The following is a 21,587-nucleotide window of genomic DNA, read 5'->3' as shown; positions in this document are numbered from 1 at the left end:
TTCAGCCCTGGCCCCAGTCAGGGTCATGTGGGAGACAACAATCAATGTGTCTTTCTCACATCAATGTTTCTCTCTCTCCCTCCCTCCCAACCTCCTTTCCACTCTCTAGAAATCAATGAAAAAAGTATCCTCAAGTGAGAATTAACAAAAATAAATAAACAATGTCCTAGTTCAAGGCTGTTGGGTAGTCAGGCAGGAAGAAATTCCCTTTTACTTAAATTTTTTTTCTGGATGAGGCCAACCCCCATGAGGGAGGACAATCCACTTTATTTGGTCTACCCATTCAAATGTTAATTACATCCAGAAACACCTAGAATGATCCTTGACTCATGGCCCAGTCAAATAGACACATAAAACCAACCATCACACTCTGTAAAATGAAGATAATAATGGCACTCACCTTCTTGGATAGATGGGGAGTTTAGATGAAGTTATATATGTGGAGTATTTACCCCAGAGTACATGTTCCATGCATGTTATCCATGTTATCACCAACAGACTGACAACATCTGCGTGATGTGCTATTACCCCATCGTCGGTGAGCTTCTTGAGGAATAAGACCCAGCCCTCATAGAGAGTTCAACAAATGTTCATTGAAGTGATAAATAATCATGTAATTAAAAGGAACTTTTCATTATAACATTTTATTGCCAGGGTCCTTGAAAAGTTAAACATAGAATTACCATATGCCCCAGCAACTCCACTTCGATGAATATACCCAAGAGAATTGAAAGCAGGGACTCAAATAGGTATTTGCACATCAATGTCCACAGCACCACTATTCACAATGGCCAAAAGGTGGTAGGAACCCAATTGTCCATCAACAGATGAATGGATAAACAAAATGTCGTCTATACATACAGTGGAGTGCTACTCAGCCACAAAAAGAAATGAAGTTCTAATACATATTACAATGCGGATGAACCTTGAAAACATGCTGAGTGAAACACACACACACACACACACACACACACACACACACAGTCATATAATATATGATTCCATTTATTTTTTAATATTTTATTGATTTTTTTTAGAGAGAGAGGAAGGGAGGAGAGAGAGAGAAACATTGGCTGCCTCCTGCAACCCCACCACCACCACCACTGGGGATGGAGCCCACAATCCAGGCATGTGCCTGGACCACGCAACCCTTTAGTGCATGGGACAATGCCCAACCAACTGACCCACACCAGCTGAGGCTGATTCCATTTATGTAAAATATCCAGAATAGGCAAATTCATAGAAATAGAAAGCAGATTAGTGGTTGTCAAGAGCTGGGGGAGGAGGAAATAAGGAGTGACTGCTTAATGAATTTTATTTGGGGGTGATTAAAATGTTTTAGAACTATATAGAGGAGGTGGTGCACAGCATCATGAATGTACTAAATGCCACAATATTGTACAATTTAAAAGGGTAGATTTTTTGTTGTGTGAATTTCACCTCAATTTAAAAATGCCCTACCAGAAAACGACAGGTACAAAGTTATCGTGCTGGGTCAGCTACTACAATGTCAGTTCTGAAGGGCCAATACTTTGGTGCCTGCTCTGGACAAGTGTGTTTTAACCAAGACTTCAGTGGTCATTTCGAAAAGAGAGAGATCTATATCAGCCATGGAGGAGGAGCAGCTCAGAATTTCCATGAAGACTCAGACTGAAAGAGCAGAATATTATGAAAGTTTATGTGAACCTCAGTTCTGAACATTCCAGCCCTTAAGTATCACTCTGCTTATAGCTCTTTGGCATGATAGCATTTTCCTCTTCAGAGCATTCATTCATCCAGTACATGAATACTTACTGAGTACCTACTATTTGCCAACGAATGTTCTAGGTGCTGGGAAACAGCTATGAACAAGACAAAGTTCCTATCCTGATGGGACTTAATGTCTATTACTTTAATGGATGCAAGAATCCCCTGGGAAGCTTGTTAAAGTGCAGGTGGGATTTAGTACACCAAGAGTCTGCATTCCTATCAGGCTCCCAGGTAATACTAACATTGATGGTCCAAGGACCACCCTTTGAGTACAAGAATGTGAAAATCAATGTAAAAATAGTCTTTTAGCCCTAGCCAGTTGGCTCAGCAGTTAGAACATCAGCCCGCAAACCAATGAGTGGCAGGTTCGATTCTGGTCAAGGGCACGTCCTCGGTTGCGATTCATCCCTGGCCCTGGCTGGGGTCATGAGGAAGGCAGCCACTCAATGTGTCCCTCTCATGTTGATCTCTCTCTCTCTCTCTCTCTCTCTCTCTCTCTCTCTCTCTCTCCCTCCCTCCCTCCTTCCCTCCCTCCCTTCCACTCTATCTGAACAAAAGTGGAAGAATGTTCTTGGGTGAGGATAAAAAAATTTTTTTAAATAGTCTTTTAAGTCAACTATGTTTCCTTTTTCTTATTTTTTACTTTTGTAGTCTTTATAAATTATTTTATTTTTGTTACAGATGTTTCTCTTCTTTTCCCCAGACACCCTCCTCCCTAGCTTACCCCCCCCCAGCATTGTTGTCTATGTCCATTGGTTATGCATACATGTTCTTTGATTTATCTCATCCTTCCCCTCCCACCCACCCCCCTCCTCTGAAGTTTGTCAGTCTGAACCATATTCCTTTCTATGTCTCTGGGTCTATTTTGTTCATCATCTTTTTCTGTTCATTATATTCCACAAATAAGTGAGATCATGTGGTATTTTTCTTTCTCTGATTGGCTTTAAACCTTCTCCTTAGCCCCATTCTTCTCCAGCCATCTATTTGCTATCCTTTACAGACAAATATCTTTATTTTAAAAGGCCAATAAGGAGGTGAGAGGGTAGCCAAGGGTAGAGGGGGTTGAGTATATGGTGATGGAAGGAGATTTGACTTTGGGTAATAAGCACACAATGCAATATACAGATGATGTATCATAGAATTGTACACTTGAAACAGTTTCATTAATTAATATCACCCAAATAAACTTAATTTTAAAAAATTAAAATTAACCCGGCTGGTATGGTTTAGTGGTTGAGCATCGACCCATGTACCAAGAGGTCACCGGTTCAATTCCTGGTCAGAGCACATGCCCAAGATGTGGGCCAAACCCCCGGTGGGGGTAATGCAGGAGGTGACCAAACAATGTTCTCTCTCATCAGTGTTTCCATCTCTCTCTACCTCTCTTGTCCTCTCTCTCTAAAACCAAAATACCAATGACATACTTCACAGAACTAGAATAAATACTTCAAAAGTTCATATGGAACCAAAAAAAGACCCCAAATAGCCACAGCAATCTTGAAAAGGAAGAACAAAGTTGGAGGGATCACATTACCAGATTTCAGGTTATACTACAAAGCCACTGTAATCAAAACAGCCTGGTACTGGCACAAGAACAGGCATATAGACAAGTGGAACAGAACAGAGAACCCAGAAATGGACCCAAGGCAATATGCTCAATTAATATTTGACAAAGGTGGCAAGAGCACACAGTGGAGTAAAGACAGCCTCTTTAATAAATGGTGTTGGGAAAATTGGACAGCTACATGCAAAAACATGAAACTAGACCATCAACTTACACCCTACACAAGAATAAACTCAAAATGGATAAAAGACTTAAATGTGACTCATAAACCCATAAAAATCCGAGAAGAAAATGTAGGCAACAAAATCTCAGACATCATACGCAGCAAAATTTTCACTGATACGTCACCAAAGGCAACAGAAACAAAAGAAAAAATGAACACATGGGACTATATCAAACTTAAAAGTTTCTTCACAGCAAAAGAAACAACCATCGAAATGGAAAGGAATCCCACCATATGGCCAATGATGCATCAGATAAGGGGTTAATCCCCAAAATATATAGAGTGCTCATACAATTCAACAAAAGGAAGACAAAGAACCCAATTAAAAATGGGCAGAGGACCTAAATAGACACCTCTTCAAACAGGACATACAAATGGCTAAGAGACATATGAAGAAATGCTCAACATCACTATTCATCAGAGAGATGCAAAATAAAACAATTATGAGGTATCACCTCACACCTGTCAGAATGGCTGCCATCAACAAATTATCAAACAACAAGTGTTGGCGAGGTTGTGGAGAAAAGGGGACCCTAGTACACTGCTGGTGGGAATGCAAGCTGGTACAGCCACTGTGGAATACACTATGGTGTTACCTCAAAAAATTAAAAATTGAAGTGCCATTTGACCCAGTGATCCCACTTCTAGAAATATAACCTAAGAAGCCTGAAACACTAATCAGAAAGAATATATGTACCTCCATTTTCATAGCAGCACTATTTACATAGCTAAGATCTGGAAACTACCCAAATATTTATCAGTAGACAAATGGATAAAAAAGCTGTGGTACAGAGACTTCCGGTCAAGATGGCGGCGTAGGGAAACGCAGTATCGCGTTCTCCCACAACCACATCCAAGTTACAACAAAACTACAGAACAACCATCATCCAAAACCGCCTGAAATCAAGCTGAATGGAAGTCCTACAACTACGGAATTTAAAAAAAAAAAGCAGCTACATCCAGACCGGTAGGAGGGGCGGCGGCGCGAGGGGTGGCGGCAGCGGCCCGGCGGCGCAACGTCCCACACCCAAGTGTGGCGGATAAAAATCAGGAGGCTCCCGCGGCTGGGAAGGTCCTTCCTGAGGACTGAGGGGTCCCCGACCCACACCAGGTGCCCCGCTCAGGTTTCCAGTGCCAGGAAGAGAAGTCCCCATAACTTCTGGCTGGAAAAACCAGCAGAAACTGAGGCTCAGGGAAGCTGACCTGGCTGAAGCCACAGGCAGCTCCTTAAAGGGCCCGCTCACGGACTTATCGGACTCTCTCCCTCTAAAGCTCGGAGGGGAGGCAGCTCGAGGGGCGCCAGAGACACACAGGGAAGAACTGAGCTGTTTGGCACTGGAGCGAGCGCTGGAGAGGGGGCTTCCTCGGGGACAAACGTGCTGTAAGAGGCCTTTGTTCCTTTGGTGAGCCCTTCCCTGGGGCGGCAGACAGTCGCCATATCTGGGACTCCAGCAACCTGGCTCACACTGGTAGCCCCGCCCTGCTGACTCCCTGAGGCCCCGCCCCACCCCGCCCCCCCAAGCTGTTGCTACTTGCTTAACCATAGGATTGGCCTGTCTTGGATACTGCTTCAGGTTTTTCCTAAATTCTTTCAAACGAGCAGCATCGGGTCTCAGCGAGCCCCATACCTCTCATTAAGTAATACACAGAAACAAACACAGGGAGGCAGCCAAAATGAGGATACAAAGAAACAGGTCCCAAATGAAAGAACAGAACAAAACCCCAAGAAAAGAACTAAGCGAAATGGAGATAAGCAACCTAACAGATGCTGAGTTCAAAATACTGCTTATAAGGATGCTCAATGAACTCAGTGAGGGCCTCAAGAGCATAAAAAAGTACCAGTCAGAAACGATCGCTGCACAGTTAGAAACAAAGGAGGCTTTAACTGAAATAAAGAATAATTTACATAGCTTCAATAATGGAGTACGTAAATCCAAGGAGCAAACCATCGATTTGGAATATAAGGAAGCAAAAAACGCCCAACCAGAACAGCAAAAAGAAAAAAGAATCCAAAAAAATGAGGATAGTGTAAGGAGCCTCTGGGACAACTTCAAGCGTGCCAACATTCACATCTTGGGGGTGCCGGAAGGAGAAGAGAGAGAACAAGAAATCGAAAACCTGTTTGAAACAATAATGGCAGAAAACTTTCCTAACTTGGTGAAGGAAACAGACATACAAGTCCAGGAAGCACAGAGAGTCCCAAACAAGATGAACCCCAAGAGGCCCACACCAAGACACATCATCATCAAAATGCAAAAGGTTCAAGACAAAGAGAGAATCCTAAAAGCAGCAAGAGAAAGGCAGCTAGTTACCTACAAGGGAGTTCCCATTAGGCTGTCAGCTGATTTCTCAAAGAAAACTTTGCAGGCCAGAAGGGAGTGGCAAGAAATATTCAGAGTGATGAAAACCAAGAACCTACAACCAAAATTACTCTATCCTGCAAAGCTGTCATTTAGAATCGATGGCCATATAAAAACTTTCCCAGACAAGAAAACGTTAAAGGAGTTCATCACTACCAAACCGTTATTATATGAAATGATGAAGGGTCTTTTTAAAGAAAAAGATAAAATGTATGAACAAACAAAATGGCAATGAATACATATCTATCAACAATGGAATTTACAAACAAAATGAACAGGAAGAACAGGAACATTCTCATAGATACAGAGAACGTTTTGTTGGTTGCCAGTTGGGAAAGGGGTTGGGGGAATGGATGAAAAAGGTGAAGGGATTAAGAAGCACAAATTCATTGCTAGACTGACAAACCTCAAAGGGAAAGGGGTTGGGGGGGTGGGAGGAAATAAACCAAAGAACTTATATGCATAACTAATGGACACGGACAATAGTTTGGGAAAAGGTGGGAGGGGGGCGGGAGTGGGGAGGAGGGGGTCAATGGGGGAAAAATGTGGAACATCTGTAATACATTTTACATCCATCAATAAAGATGTGGGGAAAAGAAAAAAAAAAAAAAGCTGTGGTACATGTACACAATGGAATACTATGCAGCTGTAAGAAAGAAAGAGCTCTTATTTTTTGAGAAGACATGAAAGGACCTGGAAATTATTATCCTAAGCAAAACAAGCCAAGCAGAAAAGACAAGTATCATATGATCTCAATTATTTGTGGAATATAGTGAACATAACAGTCTGAAGAACAGGGTAGTCCCAGAGACATGGAAGTGGGGTACAGACTGACAATCCCCAGAAGAGAGGTTGGGGGGAGATAAACCACAGAACTTATATGCATGTATGCATAACCAATGAACATGGACAACAAAGCTGGGGACAGGGTGGAGAGGGAGGGGAAGGAGGGTGTCAATGGGGAAAAAAGGAGAAACATCTGTAACATTCATTCATTCATTAAAAATTAATAGAAATGTTTAATAGATAAATAAAAATAATAACAAAATAAAATAAATAAATAAAATTAAAGCCCAGCCAGTGTGGCTCAGTGGATTAAGCATTGTTCCATAGACTGAGAGGTCACAGTTTGATTCCCAGTTAAGGCACATGCCTGGGTTTTGGGCCTGAGCCCCAGTAGGGGGTGTGCAGGAGGCAGCCAATCAATGTTTCTCTCTCTCTCTAAAAAATCAATAAAAACATGTTTTTTTTAAAAAATAATAATAATAAAACCAATTAGCGTGCTATCTGAGCTATGTCTACCTCCGAGTTTCTCTTTGTTTAATATTATAATATTATAGTATTCGAGACTGGATCATTCTTTGCTGTGGGGGTTGTCCCGTGCATTAGAGGATGTGGAGCAACATCTCTGGCCTCCACCCATCAGATACCAGGAGCACCCCTCCGTGGTGAATATCATAAATGTATTCAGACTTTACCAAATGTCCAGGGGGTTGCCCAGGTTGAAAACCACTAGTCTATTTCTAGCAAACTTACCACATCCATGTTAGTAAAAGAGGTTTATAATAATTAACCCTTGTCCTGTATTGACCAGGCACAGACACATATCATCTCTTAACTCATTTAATCTTGCCAAAAACTCTATAGGGTTTTATTATTGTCTCCATCCTAAGGTGGGGAAACTGAGGCACAGAGTGATTGAGTAACCTTCCCAAGGTTGCAAAGCCAGTGAATGGTGGGGGCCTATCAGAGAAGATTATTGTTATTATTATTATTAATCATTATCTTTATTTATATCTTTAAAGCTACAACAGATTGTTGAGGATGTTGAGTCACTTCTCACCAACAAGACTCTGTGGGGAATGGAAGAGAAGAGAAAAGTAGCATCCAAGGTCACATCTATTCTCCAGAGTGTGGAATCGAATGTTCTAGAAACTGCCTTGAAAGCCCCAGGTCAAGAAATGCAGAGAATTCAAAACAGTGCTATGGGTAAGGAGACAATAAGGCCTGATACACGTGGGGTGGGGATAGGGACCTGCTGGTTGCCAGCTGGGGTCTAGATTAAGCCATTAGAAAAATAAATAAATATACTACATGAGTTCATGTATATAAAATACTAGAAAATGCAAACTAATCTATAGAGACAGGGAGGGGAGGGTGGAGGAATGAAAAGCATGAGAAAATTTAGGGAAACCTAGAGGTCATGGAAATGTTCACTACCTTGATTATGGTGGTGGTTTTATAGGTGTATACACCAACAAAACTCATCAAATTGTACACTTTAGCCCCTGGCTGTTTTGGCTCAGCAATTAGAGTGTCAGCCCGTGGACCAGAGAGACCCAGGTTCAGTTCCTGTTAAGGGCACGTACCTTCGCTGCAGTTTGTCCACGCCCTGGTTGGGGTCCTGTGGGTGGCAACCAATAGATATATCTCTCTCACGTCGATGTTTCTCTCTCTCTTCCTCCCTCTCTCCCTCCTGCTGTATCTGAAGATAAATGCAAAAAATGTCCTCAAGTAAGAATAAATAAATAAATAAATGTACACTTTAATGTGCAATCATTTACACCTCCATAGAGCTGTTTAAAAAAAAAAAAAAAAAAAGATTGTCAATAGTTTTCGATCCTGGGCCTGGGATTTGGGCTTTAAAGTATTTTTTTTTTTTTTTTTTTTTTTTTTTTATTTATTTATTTTTTTTTTTTTATTGAATAATTTTTGTTACAAATGATTCTCCTTTTTTCCCCCAGTGGTTCCCCCCTCCCACTTCCCTCCCCGCCCCTTCCCCCGATTGTTGTCCATGTCCACTGTTCATGCCTATATGCATATAAATTCTGTTGTTCATCCCTCTCTCAGCTCCCCACTCCTTAGGGGATTGTCCTCAAACTGTTATGTTCATTATATTCCAGAAATCAGTGAGATCATATGAAATTTGTCTTTCTCTGCTTGGCTTGTTTCACTCAGGATGATACTTTCCAGGTCCCTCCATGTAGTCTCAAAGGACAAGAGATCTTTCTTTCTTACCGCTGCGTAGTACTCCATTGTGTATATGTACCACAGCTTTTTAATCCATTCGTCTACTGATGGGCACTTGGGCTGTTTCCAGATCTTAGCGATTGTAAATAGTGCTGCTACAAAGATGGGGGTACATATATTCTTTCTGATTGGTGTTTCAGGCTTCTTAGGGTATATTCCTAGAAGTGGGATCACTGGGTCAAATGGGAGTTCAATTTTTAATTTTTTGAGGTGACACCATATTGTTTTCCATAGTGGCTGCACCAGTCTGCATTCCCACCAACAGTGTACTAGAGTCCCCTTTTCTCCACACCCTCGCCAACACTTGTTGTTTGATGATTTGTTGATGGCGGCCATTCTGACCGGTGTGAGGTGATACCTCATTGTTGTTTTGATTTGCATCTCTCTGATGATTAGTGATGATGAACATTTCTTCATATGTCTCTTAGCCATTTGTATGTCCTGTTTGGAGAGGTGTCTATTTAGTTCCTCTGCCCATTTTTTAATTGGATTCTTTGTCTTCCTTTTGTGGAGTTGTGTGAGCACTCTATATGTATTGGAAATTAACCCCTTATCTGATATATCATTGGCAATTATGCTCTCCCATACAGTGGGTAGCCTTTCCGTTTTGATGATTGTATCTTTCGCTGTGCAGAAGCTTTTGAGTTTGATGTAGTCCCATGTGTTCATTTTCTCCTTTGTTTCTATTGCCTTAGGTGATGTGTCAGTAAAAATTCTGCTGCGTATGATGTCTGAGATTTTGTTGCCCACAGTCTCCTCTAGGATTTTTATGGATTCATGGGTTACATTTAAGTCTTTTATCCATTTTGAGTTTATTTTGGTGTAGGGTGTAAGTTGATGGTCTAGTTTCATTTTTCGGCAAGTAGCTGTCCAATTTTCCCAGCACCATTTATTAAAGAGGCTGTCCTTACTCCACTGTATGCTCTTGCCACCTTTGTCAAATATTAATTGAGCATATTGCCTAGGGTCCATTTCTGGGTTCTCTATTCTGTTCCACTGGTCTATATACCTGTTCTTGTGCCAGTACCAGGCTGTTTTGATTATGGTGGCTTTGTAGTATAACCTGAAATCTGGTATTGTGATCCCTCCAACTTTGTTCTTCCTTTTCAAGATTGCTGTGGCTATTCGAGGCCTTTTTTGGTTCCATATGAACTTTTGAAGTAATTGTTCTAATTCTTTGAAGTATGCCGTTGGTATTTTGATGGGGATTGCGTTGAATCTATAGATTGCTTTGGGTAATATGGACATTTTAATGATGTTAATTCTCCCAATCCATGAACAGGGTATGTTCTTCCACTTTTTTACATCTTGCTCTATTTCATTTTTCAAAGATCTGTAGTTTTCTGCGAATAGGTCCTTTATCTCTTTGGTTAAGTTTATTCCTAGGTATCTTAATTTTTTTGCCGCAATGGTAAATGGGATTGTTTGCCTAGTTTCTCTTTCTGTGAGTTCATCATTGGTGTATAAGAATGCCATCGATTTCTTGACGTTAATTTTGTATCCTGCTACTTTGCCAAATTCATTTATTAAGTCTAGTAAGCTTTTGGTGGAGTCTTTGGGATTTTCTATGTACAGTATCATGTCATCTGCAAATAATGACACTTTCACTTCCTCCTTTCCAATTTGGATCCCTTTTATTTTTTCTTCCTGTCTGATTGCTGTGGCTAAGACTTCCAGTACTATGTTAAATAGGAGTGGCGAAAGTGGGCATCCTTGCCTTGTTCCTGTTCTTAAGGGAAATGCTTTTAGTTTTTGCCCATTGAGTATGATGTTGGCTGTAGGTCTTTCATATATGGCCTTTATTATGTCTAGGTATGATCCCTCAATTCCCACACTGGTGAGCGTTTTTATCAGAAATGGATGCTGGATTTTGTCAAAGGCTTTTTCAGCATCTATTGATATGATCATGTGGTTTTTATTCTTCAATTTGTTTATGTGGTGTATCACATTTATGGATTTGCGAATATTGTACCAGCCTTGCATCCCTGGGATGAATCCCACCTGGTCATGGTGGATAATTTTTCTGGTGTATTGCTGGATTCGATTTGCTAGTATTTTGTTCAGGATTTTGGCATCTATGTTCATCAGGGATATTGGCCTGTAGTTTTCTTTCTTTGTTGTGTCTTTTTCTGGTTTTGGAATTAAAGTTATGCTGGCTTCATAAAACGAGTTTGGCAGTCTTCCTTCTTCTTGAATTTTTTGAAATAGTTTGAGGAGAATGGGTATTAGTTCTTCTTTGAATGTTCGGTAAAACTCCCCTGTGAAGCCATCTGGGCCTGGGCTTTTGTTTGCTGGAAGAGTCTTGATTACATCTTCAATTTCCTCTGTTGTTATTGGTCTGTTCAAGTTTTCAATCTCTATCTGATCCAATTTTGGGAGGCTATGTGTTTCTAAAAATTTGTCCATTTCGCTTAGATTTTCGAATTTGTTGCCGTATAATTTTTCATAGTAGTTGTTAACGATCTTTTGTATTTCTGTAGGGTCAGTTGTTATCTCTCCTGTTTCATTTCTGATTTTATGTATTTGGGTTCTCTCTCTTTGTTTCTTGGTGAGTCTAGCTAAGGGTCCATCAATCTTGTTTATCTTTTCAAAAAACCAGCTCTTTGTTTTATTGATCCTCTGGATTGTTTTTTTGGTCTCTATGTCGTTTATTTCTGCTCTGATCCTTACTATTTCTTTTCTTCTGCTTGCTCTGGGGTTTTCTTTTTGTTTACTCTCTAGTTCTTTAAGTTGTGAGGTTAGGTAGTCTATTAGAGATTTTTCTTCTTTTTTGAGGTAGGCCTGTAGTGCTATAAACTTCCCTCTCAGAACTGCTTTTGCTGCATCCCATAGATTTTGTATTGTTGTGTCCTCATTTTCATTGGTTTCCAGGAAGTTTTTGATTTCTTCCTTGATTTCCTCGGTGACCCATTCATTGTTTAATAACATTCTATTTAGCTTCCATGTTTTAAAATGTCTTTGTATGTTCTTCTTGCAATTGATTTCTAGTTTCATACCATTGTGGTCTGAGAAGATGCTTGTTATAATTTCAATCTTCTTGAACTTGTAGAGACTTAGTTTGTGCCCTAACATGTGGTCTATCTTTGAGAATGTTCCATGTGCACTTGAGAAGAATGTGAATTCTGTAGTTTTGGGGTGTAGTTCTCTGTAGATATCTATTAAATCCATTTGGTCTAGTGCTTCATTTAGAGTCTCTGTTTCCTTGCTAATTTTTTGTCTAGAGGATCTATCCAGTGATGTGAGCGGGGTGTTGAAGTCCCCTGTTATGATTGTATTGCTATCGATTTCTCCTTTGAAGTCCTCCAGAAGATTTTTAATATATTTTGGTGCTCCTATATTGGGTGCATATATGTTTATCAATGTTATATCTTCCTGTTGGATAGATCCTTTCAATATTATGTAGTGGGCTTCTTTGTCTCTAGTTATGGCCTTCAATCTGAAGTCTATTTTATCAGATATCAGTATTGCTACCCCAGCTTTTTTTTCTTTTCCATTTGCTTGAAAGATTTTTTTCCATCCCTTCACTTTCAATCTGTGTGAGTCTTTTGTTGTGAGGTGGGTTTCTTGTAAACAGCATATAGATGAGTCTTGCTTTCTTATCCAATCAGCTACTCTGTGTCTTTTTATTGGAGCATTCAGTCCATTTACATTTAAGGTGGTTATTGATATGTACTTATTTATTGCCATTTTTGTTTAGTGTGGTTCTATTTTTCTCCCCATTTCTCCTGGTAATTACAGCAGTCCTTTTAACATTTCTTGCAGTGCTGGTTTGGTGCTAATGTACTCCCTTAGCCTTATTTTGTCTGGGAAGCTCTTTATTTGACCTTCTATTTTGAACGATAGCCTTGCTGGGTAGAGTAGTCTTGGATTCAGATCCTTGTTTTTCATGACCTTGATTACTTCATGCCATTCCCTTCGAGCCTGTAATGTTTCTTGTGAGAAGTCAGCTGAGAGCCTTATGGGGGTTCCTTTGTAGGTAACCTGTTGCTTATCTCTTGCTGCTTTTAGGATTCTCTCTTTGTCTTGAATTTTTGGCAGTTTGATTACTATGTGTCTTGGTGTGGGCCTGTTTGGGTTCTTCTTACTTGGGGCTCTCTGAGCTTCTTGAACTTGAATGCCTTCTTCCTTCACCAAATTAGGGAAGTTTTCTGTCACTATTTCTTTGAATATATTCTCTAGCCCTCGCTTACTTTCTTCTTCTTCAGGGACTCCTATGATACGAATATTATTACGTTTCCAGTTGTCCCACAATTCTCTTAAGCTCTCTTCTTGTTTCTTAATCTTTTTTTCCTTTTGGTTTTCTGATTGGTTGATTTCTTCTAGCCTGTCCTCTAATTCACTGATCCGGTCCTCAGCTTCCCCTACTCTGCTTTTTAGACCTTCCAGTGTGTTTTTCATTTCTGATATGTCATTCTTCATTTCTTCCTGTTGGTTTTTCATTTCCAGATGGTTTATTTTCAACATTTCTATGTCTTTACTCATGTTGCTCATGTCCTTACACATGCTGTTGAGCTTCCGCAACATCATGGCTCTAAATTCTAGTTCTGTTAACTTGCTTAACTGCACCTCATTTATTTCATCTTCTGTAGAGGTCTCTTGATCTTTCATTTGGCTTTTGTTTCTGTTTCTCACCATTTTGGTTATCACAGTGGGCTTTGGAGTCTGCCAAGTTTTCCCAGTGGGTGTTCGTGTTTTGCTGTTTGTGGCTCCCTCTCCTGGGTTTGGATGCACCAGGGAGGACCCACTTTAATCCCGCCAAGTCCCCTGTTCTCCGGGAGTCTGTGTGGCTCCAGCGGAGAGTTTAGCAGGCTATAGCGTTAGGAGGGCCCATGCAGGGTGGCAAGGGAGGTGGTGGGAATAATTTCCAGCCAAGTTCCCTGGTCCCGCCCAGTTCCCTGGGGGCCGTGAGTCCTTGGCCTTCAGCGGCTGCAGAGTTTCCAGGGCCGTGCACGGCAGGGAGGGAGGCGGTAGCGTTAAATCTCCACCGCGTTCCCCGGTCCCACCGATTTGCCTGGGGTCTGCGAGTCTGTGCGGCTTCAGCAGAGAGCCTAGCCTAGCCGGCTGCGAGTCTGTGCGGCTCCAGCGGAGAGCCTAGCCTAGCCGGCTGCAGAGTTTCTAAGGCCGTGCACGGCAGGGAGTGAGGCGGTAGACTTAATTTTCCGCCGCGTTCCCCGGTCCCACCGAGTTGCCTGGGGGCCAGGAGTCTGTGCGGCTTCAGCGGCTACAGGGCCTTGCACGGCAGGAGGGGAGGCAGCAGAATTAATTTTCCGCCTAGTTCCCCGGTCCCTCCGAGTTCCCTGGTCCCGCCCAGTTCCTTGGGGGCCAGGAGTCTGTGCGGCTCCAGCGGAGAGCCTAGCCTAGCCGGCTGCAGAGTTTCTAAGGCCGTGCACGGCAGGGAGTGAGGCGGTAGACTTAATTTTCCGCAGCGTTCCCCGGTCCCACCGAGTTGCCTGGGGGCCAGGAGTCTGTGCGGCTTCAGCGGCTACAGGGCCTTGCACGGCAGGAGGGGAGGCAGCAGAATTAATTTTCCGCCTAGTTCCCCGGTCCCTCCGAGTTCCCTGGTCCCGCCCAGTTCCTTGGGGGCCAGGAGTCTGTGCGGCTCCAGCGGAGAGCCTAGCCTAGCCGGCTGCAGGGTTTCCAGGCCGGGCACGGTGGGAAGAAAGACGGTAGAGTTAACTTCCCCTCTAGTTCCCTGGCCCCTGCCCAGGCCGCTGCGGACCCTGGGCTCTTGGTCCCCTCTCCCGTCCTCGCAAGCCTACCAGGACTGAGTGGGTGTTTCTGGTTAAGTGGTCCTCCAAGGTGTCCTTCAGCTGCCCTTTCCTGACGGTTTGCCTTTGTTTTCGGTGTAAATCCAGTTTGGTCTTGGGAGACGGTCTGAATCCCTCCATTCACTTCGCCGCCATTTTTCTCTCTGTAAAGTATTTTTTAAATCTAGTGGCTACATAACCTAAAATAGCATATGTAGAAGGGACATCTTACAACATATTTTAATAATGAAAAACCCTTGCCCTGGCTAGTTTGGCTCAGTAGTTAATGTTAGCCTGCGGACTGAAGGGTCATGGGTTTGATTCTCAGTCAAGGTTGGGAAAGGGGAGAGAGGAAGAGAGAGATAGAGAGAGAGAAATATCAACGTGAAAGGTACACATCAAGTGGCTGCCTCCTGCACGATCCAACAAGGGCTGGGGACAAAGTGCAACCGAGATACGTGCCCTAGTGGGAACCAAACCCAGGTCTCTCTGAACCGCAGGCCGAGGCTCTAACCGCTGAACCAAACCAGCCAGAGCCCTCCCACTCTGTCTTGACTGTGGTCATCATTTCATTATGTATATGTGTATAAAATCATCATATTGTACACCTTTAATATACATAATTTTAAATAAAAATAAATAAAATACCATATCAAAACCAAGCATTAATTTTTAATTAGGAAAAACACATAAACAAAACTAAATTTGGACCAGCCAAATCTGTACACAACCTAGTCTTCCAATCCTTTACCTAGTTAGATATATGTCTGATGAAGAGACACGTTTGTTATGTATGTTATCTTTTACATACAGTTGCACAACCTGCTTTTTCACTTATTCACTATCATCTTTCCATGAAAACTGTATACAACATAATTACCTACATTATTGTCTTCAGTGGTTTATAGAGTTGTATGAGTGTGCCATAATTTATTTTCCTATTCTGGGAAATACGGGGTTTTACCAAACAATCCAGTGATAAAACCACTAAAAATTTGTGTGTATTTATTTGATATTTTCTTAGGATAAATTCATAAAGGAGGAAGTGTTAGGTCTAGGGGAAAAAACATTTTAGACTTTTGATACATATCACTATACTGGCCTCCAGAAATGTTTGTTGTGCTCTTATTCAGTTCAGGGATATCAAGGATTGCTGTATACCTGACTAACCATATTTGTTTTACCAACTAAGATGATAAAATATTTTATGCTCTATAAAAATAATAATGAAACTAAATTTAAAACAGAAAATAAAATGTAGTTCCTAACCATCTTGAGAAACTAAAATCTGGACATTTTCATTCTACATTAAACCATTTTCCAAATTGCAAGTAACTCTCATCTTTCCTGATTCAGCCAGGTTCTAATTGTTTGATCAGTAACCAGTGCCCTCACCACAGTAAGCTCCAGTCTCCTCATCTATAAAATAGGGTAATAATAGTGCATACAATACACTTAGAACCAGGACTGGTAACTACAGTTTTGATTATTCTATTTTTCATCTGTTATTACAAAACTTTATTAAATAATATTCTTTTTCATATTCCTATAAACTATCATTCTTAGTTATCTTGTTATGCTATTTTATTTGCCTTTCTTAACTTTTTTAACATATACAAAGGAGACATAATTAAAAGAAAAAAACACTGCTGCATCCATCGCCCAGCTTTAACAATTTCCAAACCATACAGCCAGTCTTCTTTGTAAGCTAAATTATTTATGAGCTTGTTTCTTCATTGGAATTCTTCTGTGACTTCTTTATTGGAAGCATGGTTCCCCATTATAAAAATAGACCATCAATTTTTTTCTTTTTTTTATTAATTAGTCTTTTTTTTGTTACAGACATTTCTCCTTTTATCTCCCTAGACACCCTCCTTCACACCCCCCACCCCCAGGATTGTTTTCTGTGTCCATTGGCTTATCTTATCCCTCAAGGTTTGTCAGTCTGAACCATACTTCTTTCTTTCTTGTTTGTTTTATTTATTATTTTAATATATTTATTTATTTTTGTTACAAAAGTTTCTCTTTTTTCCCCCCAGATACCCTCCTATCCCACCCCCTCCCAAAGTATTGTAGTCTATGTCCCTTGGTTATGCATACATGCCTATAAGTTTTTTGCTTTATCTCATCCCTCCCCCCTACCCCCTACTCAGAAGTTTGTCAGTATGAACCATACTTCTTTCTATGTCTCTGGGTCTATTTTGTTCATTACTGTATATTCCACAAATAAATGAGGTCTTGTGATATTTCTCTTTCTCTGATTGGCTTATTTCACTTAGCATAATACTCTCCAGGTCTCACCCAGCCAGTGTGCTCAGTGGTTGAGTGTCAACACATGCACCAGAGGTCGCCGGTTCCACTCCCAGTCAAGGAACATGCCCAGGTTTGGGTCAGATCCCCAGTTCGGGGTATGCAGGAGGCAGCCAATTGATGTTCTCTCTCATCGATATTTCTCTCTCTCCCACTCCCTTTCTCTCTCTCTCTAAAATCAATAAAGAAAAAAAAATTTTTTAAATACTCTGCAGGTTCCTCCATGTCGTCCTAAAGATAAGAGATCTCTCTTTCTTACAGCTGCACAGTGTTCCATTGTGTATATGTATCACGCTTTTTTATCCATTCATCTATTGATGGACACATAGGCTGTTTCCAGATCTTAGCAATTGTAAATAATGTTGTCATGAACACAGGGGTACATCTATTCTTTCTGACTGGTGTTTCAGGCTTTTTTGCATATATTCCTAGAAGTGGGACCACTGGGTCAAAAGACAGTTCAATTTTTAATTTTTTTAGGAAAAACTATATTGTTTTTCATAGTGGCTGCACAAGTCTGCATTCGCACCAGCAGTGTACTATGGTCCCCTTTTCTCCACACCCTCGCCAGCACCTGTTGTTTGAGGATTTGTTCACGGCAGCAATTCTGATAGGTGTGAGGTGATGCCTCATAGACCTTTCGATTTGAATCTCTCTGATGAGTGATGTTGCGCATTTTTTTAATATGTCTCCTGGTCATTTGTATGTCCTTTTTGGAGAGGTGTCTGTCAACTTTTTAATTGTGTTCTTTGTCTTCCTTTTGTGGAGTTGTATGAGCATGCTAATTTTGCAAATTAGCCCCTTATCTGATGTATCATTGGCAATTATGCTCTCCCATACAGTGGGTTCCCTTTCCATTTTGATGCTTGTTTCTTTTGCTGTGCAGAAGATTTTAGTTTGATGTATTTCCATGTATTAATTTTTTCCTTTGTTTCTCTTGCCTTATGCAATGTATCAGTGAATATTCTGCTCAATGTGATTTCTGAAAGTTTGTTGCCTACATTTTCTTCCAGGATATTTAGGGATCTAAGACTCAAGTTTAAGTCTTTTATCCATTTTGAATTTATTCTTTTTTTTTATGAATTTTTATTTATTTTTTTGTTACAGATATTTTACCTTTTTACCCCATTGGAACCCCCCACCCCACCCCACCTCCGCCCCATCCCCGGCTTAGTTGTCCATGTCCATTGGTCATGCATACATGCATATAAGTTCTGTGGTTTATCTCTTCCCACCCCACCCCCCATCCCCTCTTCTGAGGGATGTCAGTCTGTGCCCTACTTCCATGTTTCTGGGTCTACTGTATTCCTCAGACTGTTATGTTCATTATATTCCGTATATAAGTGAGATCACATGGTATTTGTCTTTTTCTGCTTGGCTTCTTTCACTTAGGATAATACTTTCCAGGTCCCTCCATGTCGTCTCAAAGGATAAGAGATCTTTCTTTCTTACCGCTGCATAGTACTCCATTGTGTATATGTACCACAGCTTTTTTATCCATTCGTCTACTGGTGGACACTTGGGCTGTTTCCAGATCTTAGCTATTGTAAATAGTGCTGCTATGAACATTGGGGTACATATATTCTTCCTGATTGGTGTTTCAGGCTTCTTAGGGTATATTCCCAGCAGTGGGATCACTGGGTCAAATGGAAGTTCAATTTTTAATTTTCTGAGGTAGCACCATATTGTTTTCCATAGCGGCTGCACCAGTCTGCATTCCCACCAGCAGTGTATTAGAGTCCCCTTTTGCCCTGGCCGGTTTGGCTCAGCGGTTAGAGCATCGGTTTGCGGTCCAGAGAGACCCGGGTTCGGTTCCCGCTAAGGGCACGTACCTCGGTTGCAGTTTGTCCCCGGCCCTGGTCGGTCGTGCGGGTGGCAGCCACTCGATGTGTCCCTTTCACGGCGATGTTTCTCTCTCTCTCTCTGTTCCTCTCTCTCCCTCTCACTCTACCTGAACAAAAAAACAAAAAATGTCCTCGGGTGAGGATAAAAAAAAAAAAAAAAAAAGAGTCCCCTTTTCTCCACGCCCTCGCCAGCACTTGTTTGATGATTTCTTAATGGCGGCCATTCTGACAGGTGTGAGGTGATACCTCATTGTTGTTTTAATTTGCATCTCTCTGATGATTAGTGATGTTGAGCATTTCTTCATATGTCTCTTGGCCATTTGTATGTCCTGTTTGGAGAGGTGTCTATTCAGCTCCTCTGCCCATTTTTTAATTGGGTTCTTTGTCTTCCTTTTCTTGAGTTGTATGAGCACTCTATATATATTGGAAATTAACCCCTTATCTGATACATCATTGGCAATGATGTTCTCCCATACAGTGGGTTGCCTTTCCATTTTGATGATTGTATCTTTTGCTGTGCAGAAGCTTTGTAGTTTGATGTAGTCCCATGTGTTCATTTTCTCCTTTATTTCTGTTGCCTTAGGTGATGATTCAGTGAAAATTCTGCTCCGTAAGATGTCTGAAATTATGTTGCCTACATTTTCTTCTAGAATTTTTATGGATTCACGGGTCACATTTAAGTCTTTTATCCATTTCGAGTTTATTTTTGTGTATGGTGTAAGTTGATGGTCTAGTTTCTTTTTTTTGCATGTAGCTGCCCAATTTTCCCAACACCATTTATTAAAGAGGCTGTCTTTACTCCACTGTATGCTCTTGCCACCTTTGTCAAATATTAATTGAGCGTATTGCCTTGGGTCCATTTCTGGGTTTTCAGTTCTGTTCCACTGGTCTATATGCCTGTTCTTGTGCCAGTACCAGGCTGTTTTGGTTACAGTCGCTTTGTAGTATAACCTGATATCTGGTATTGTGATCCCACCTACTTTGTTCTTCTTTTTCAAGATTGCTGTGGCTATTCGGGGTCTTTTTTGGTTCCATATGAACTTTTGAAGTATTTGTTCTAGTTCTATGGAACATGTCGTTGGTATTTTGATGGGGATTGCATTGAATCTATAGATTGCTTTGGGTAGTATGGACATTTTAATGATGTTAATTTTTCCAATCCATGAATAGGGTATGTGCTTCCACTTTTTTATATCTTCCTCTATTTCTTTTTTCAATGACCTGTAGTTTTCTGCAAATAGATCCTTTACTTCTTTGGTTAAGTTTATTCCTAGGTATCTTAATTTTTTTGGCGCGATGGTAAATGGGATTGTTTTTTCAGTTTCTCTTTCTGTGAGTTCATCATTGGTGTACAAGAATGCCGAAGATTTCTTGACGTTAATTTTATATCCTGCTACTTTGCCAAATTCATTTATTAAGTCTAGTAGATTTTTGATGGAGTCTTTAGGATTTTCTATGTATAATATCATGTCATCTGCACATAATGACAGTTTCACTTCCTCCTTTCCAATTTGATCCCTTTTATTTTTACTTCATGTCTGATTGCTGTGGCTAAGACTTCCAGTATAATGTTAAATAAGAGTGGCGAAAGTGGACATCCCTGCCTTGTTCCTGTTCTTAATGGAAATGTTTTTAGTTTCTGTCCATTGAGTATGATGTTGGCTGTAGGTCTTTCATATATGGCCTTTATTATGTTGAGATATGATCCCTCTATTCCTACATTGCTGAGCGTTTTTATCAGAAATGGATGCTGGATTTTGTCGAATGCTTTTTCAGCATCTATTGATATGATCATGTGGTTTTTATTCTTCATTTTGTTTATGTGGTGTATCACGTTTATTGATTTGCAAATATTGTACCAGCCTTGCATCCCTGGAATGAATCCCACTTGGTCATGGTGAATAATTTTTTTGATGTATTTCTGGATCCGATTTGCTAATATTTTGTTCAGGATTTTGGCGTCTATGTTCATCAGGGATATTGGCTTGTAGTTTTCTTTCTTCGTAGTGTCTTTTTCTGGTTTTGGAATTAGAATTATGCTGGCCTCATAGAACGTGTTTGGAAGTCTTCCTTCTTCTTGAATTTTTTGAAATAGTTTGAAGAGAATGGGTGTTAGTTCTTTTTTGAATGTTTGGTAAAACTCCCCCGTGAAGCCATCTGGGCCTGGGCTTTTGTTTGCTGGGAGTGTCTTGTCGAATTTGTTGCCATATAGTTGTTCATAGTCGTTGTTAATGATCTTTTGTATTTCCGTGGTGTTGGTTGTTACTTCTCCTCTTTCATTTCTGATTTTGTGTATTTGGGTTCTCACTTTGTTTCTTGGTGAGTCTAGCTAAGGGTCCATCAATCTTGTTTATCTTTTTGAAAAACCAGCTCTTTGTTTCATTGATCCTTTGAATTGTATTTTTGGTCTCTATGTCATTTATTTCTGCTCTGATCTTTACTATTTCCTTCCTTCTACTTGCTCTGGGGTTTTCTTTTTATTTGCTTTCTAATTTCTTAAGTTGTGAGGTTAGACAGTCAATTAGAATTTTTTCTTATTTCTTGAGGTAGGCCTGTAGTGCTATGAACTTCCCTCTCAGAACTGTTTGTGCTGCATCCCATAGATTTTGTGTTGTTGTGTGTTCATTTTCATTGGTTTCCAGGAAGTTTTTAATTTCTTCCTTGATCTCCTCGGTGACCCATTCATTGTTTAATAACATGCTATTTAGCCTCCATGTGTTGAAATGTCTTTGCATGTTCTTGTTGCAATTGATTTCTAGT

General features: G+C 40.7%; 1 protein-coding gene across 4 annotated transcripts in view; it reads left to right on the top strand.

Annotated features, from left to right (window-relative positions):
- The window catches only part of ADGRE3 (adhesion G protein-coupled receptor E3), a 125,118-nt gene that overhangs the window by 64,015 nt on the left and 39,516 nt on the right, over nt 1-21,587 (top strand). For all 4 annotated transcript variants that reach the window (XM_036239886.1, XM_036239887.1, XM_036239885.1 and 1 more), the window contains one exon: nt 7,702-7,885. In XM_036239886.1, coding sequence (XP_036095779.1) covers nt 7,702-7,885 — 184 coding nt within the window. The remainder of the gene's footprint in view (nt 1-7,701; nt 7,886-21,587) is intronic.

The sequence above is a fragment of the Molossus molossus genome, unplaced genomic scaffold (genome assembly GCF_014108415.1).
Source record: "Molossus molossus isolate mMolMol1 unplaced genomic scaffold, mMolMol1.p scaffold_m16_p_4, whole genome shotgun sequence".
NCBI classification, from domain to species: domain Eukaryota; kingdom Metazoa; phylum Chordata; class Mammalia; order Chiroptera; family Molossidae; genus Molossus; species Molossus molossus.
This window is presented reverse-complemented; position numbering and strand designations above follow the sequence as displayed.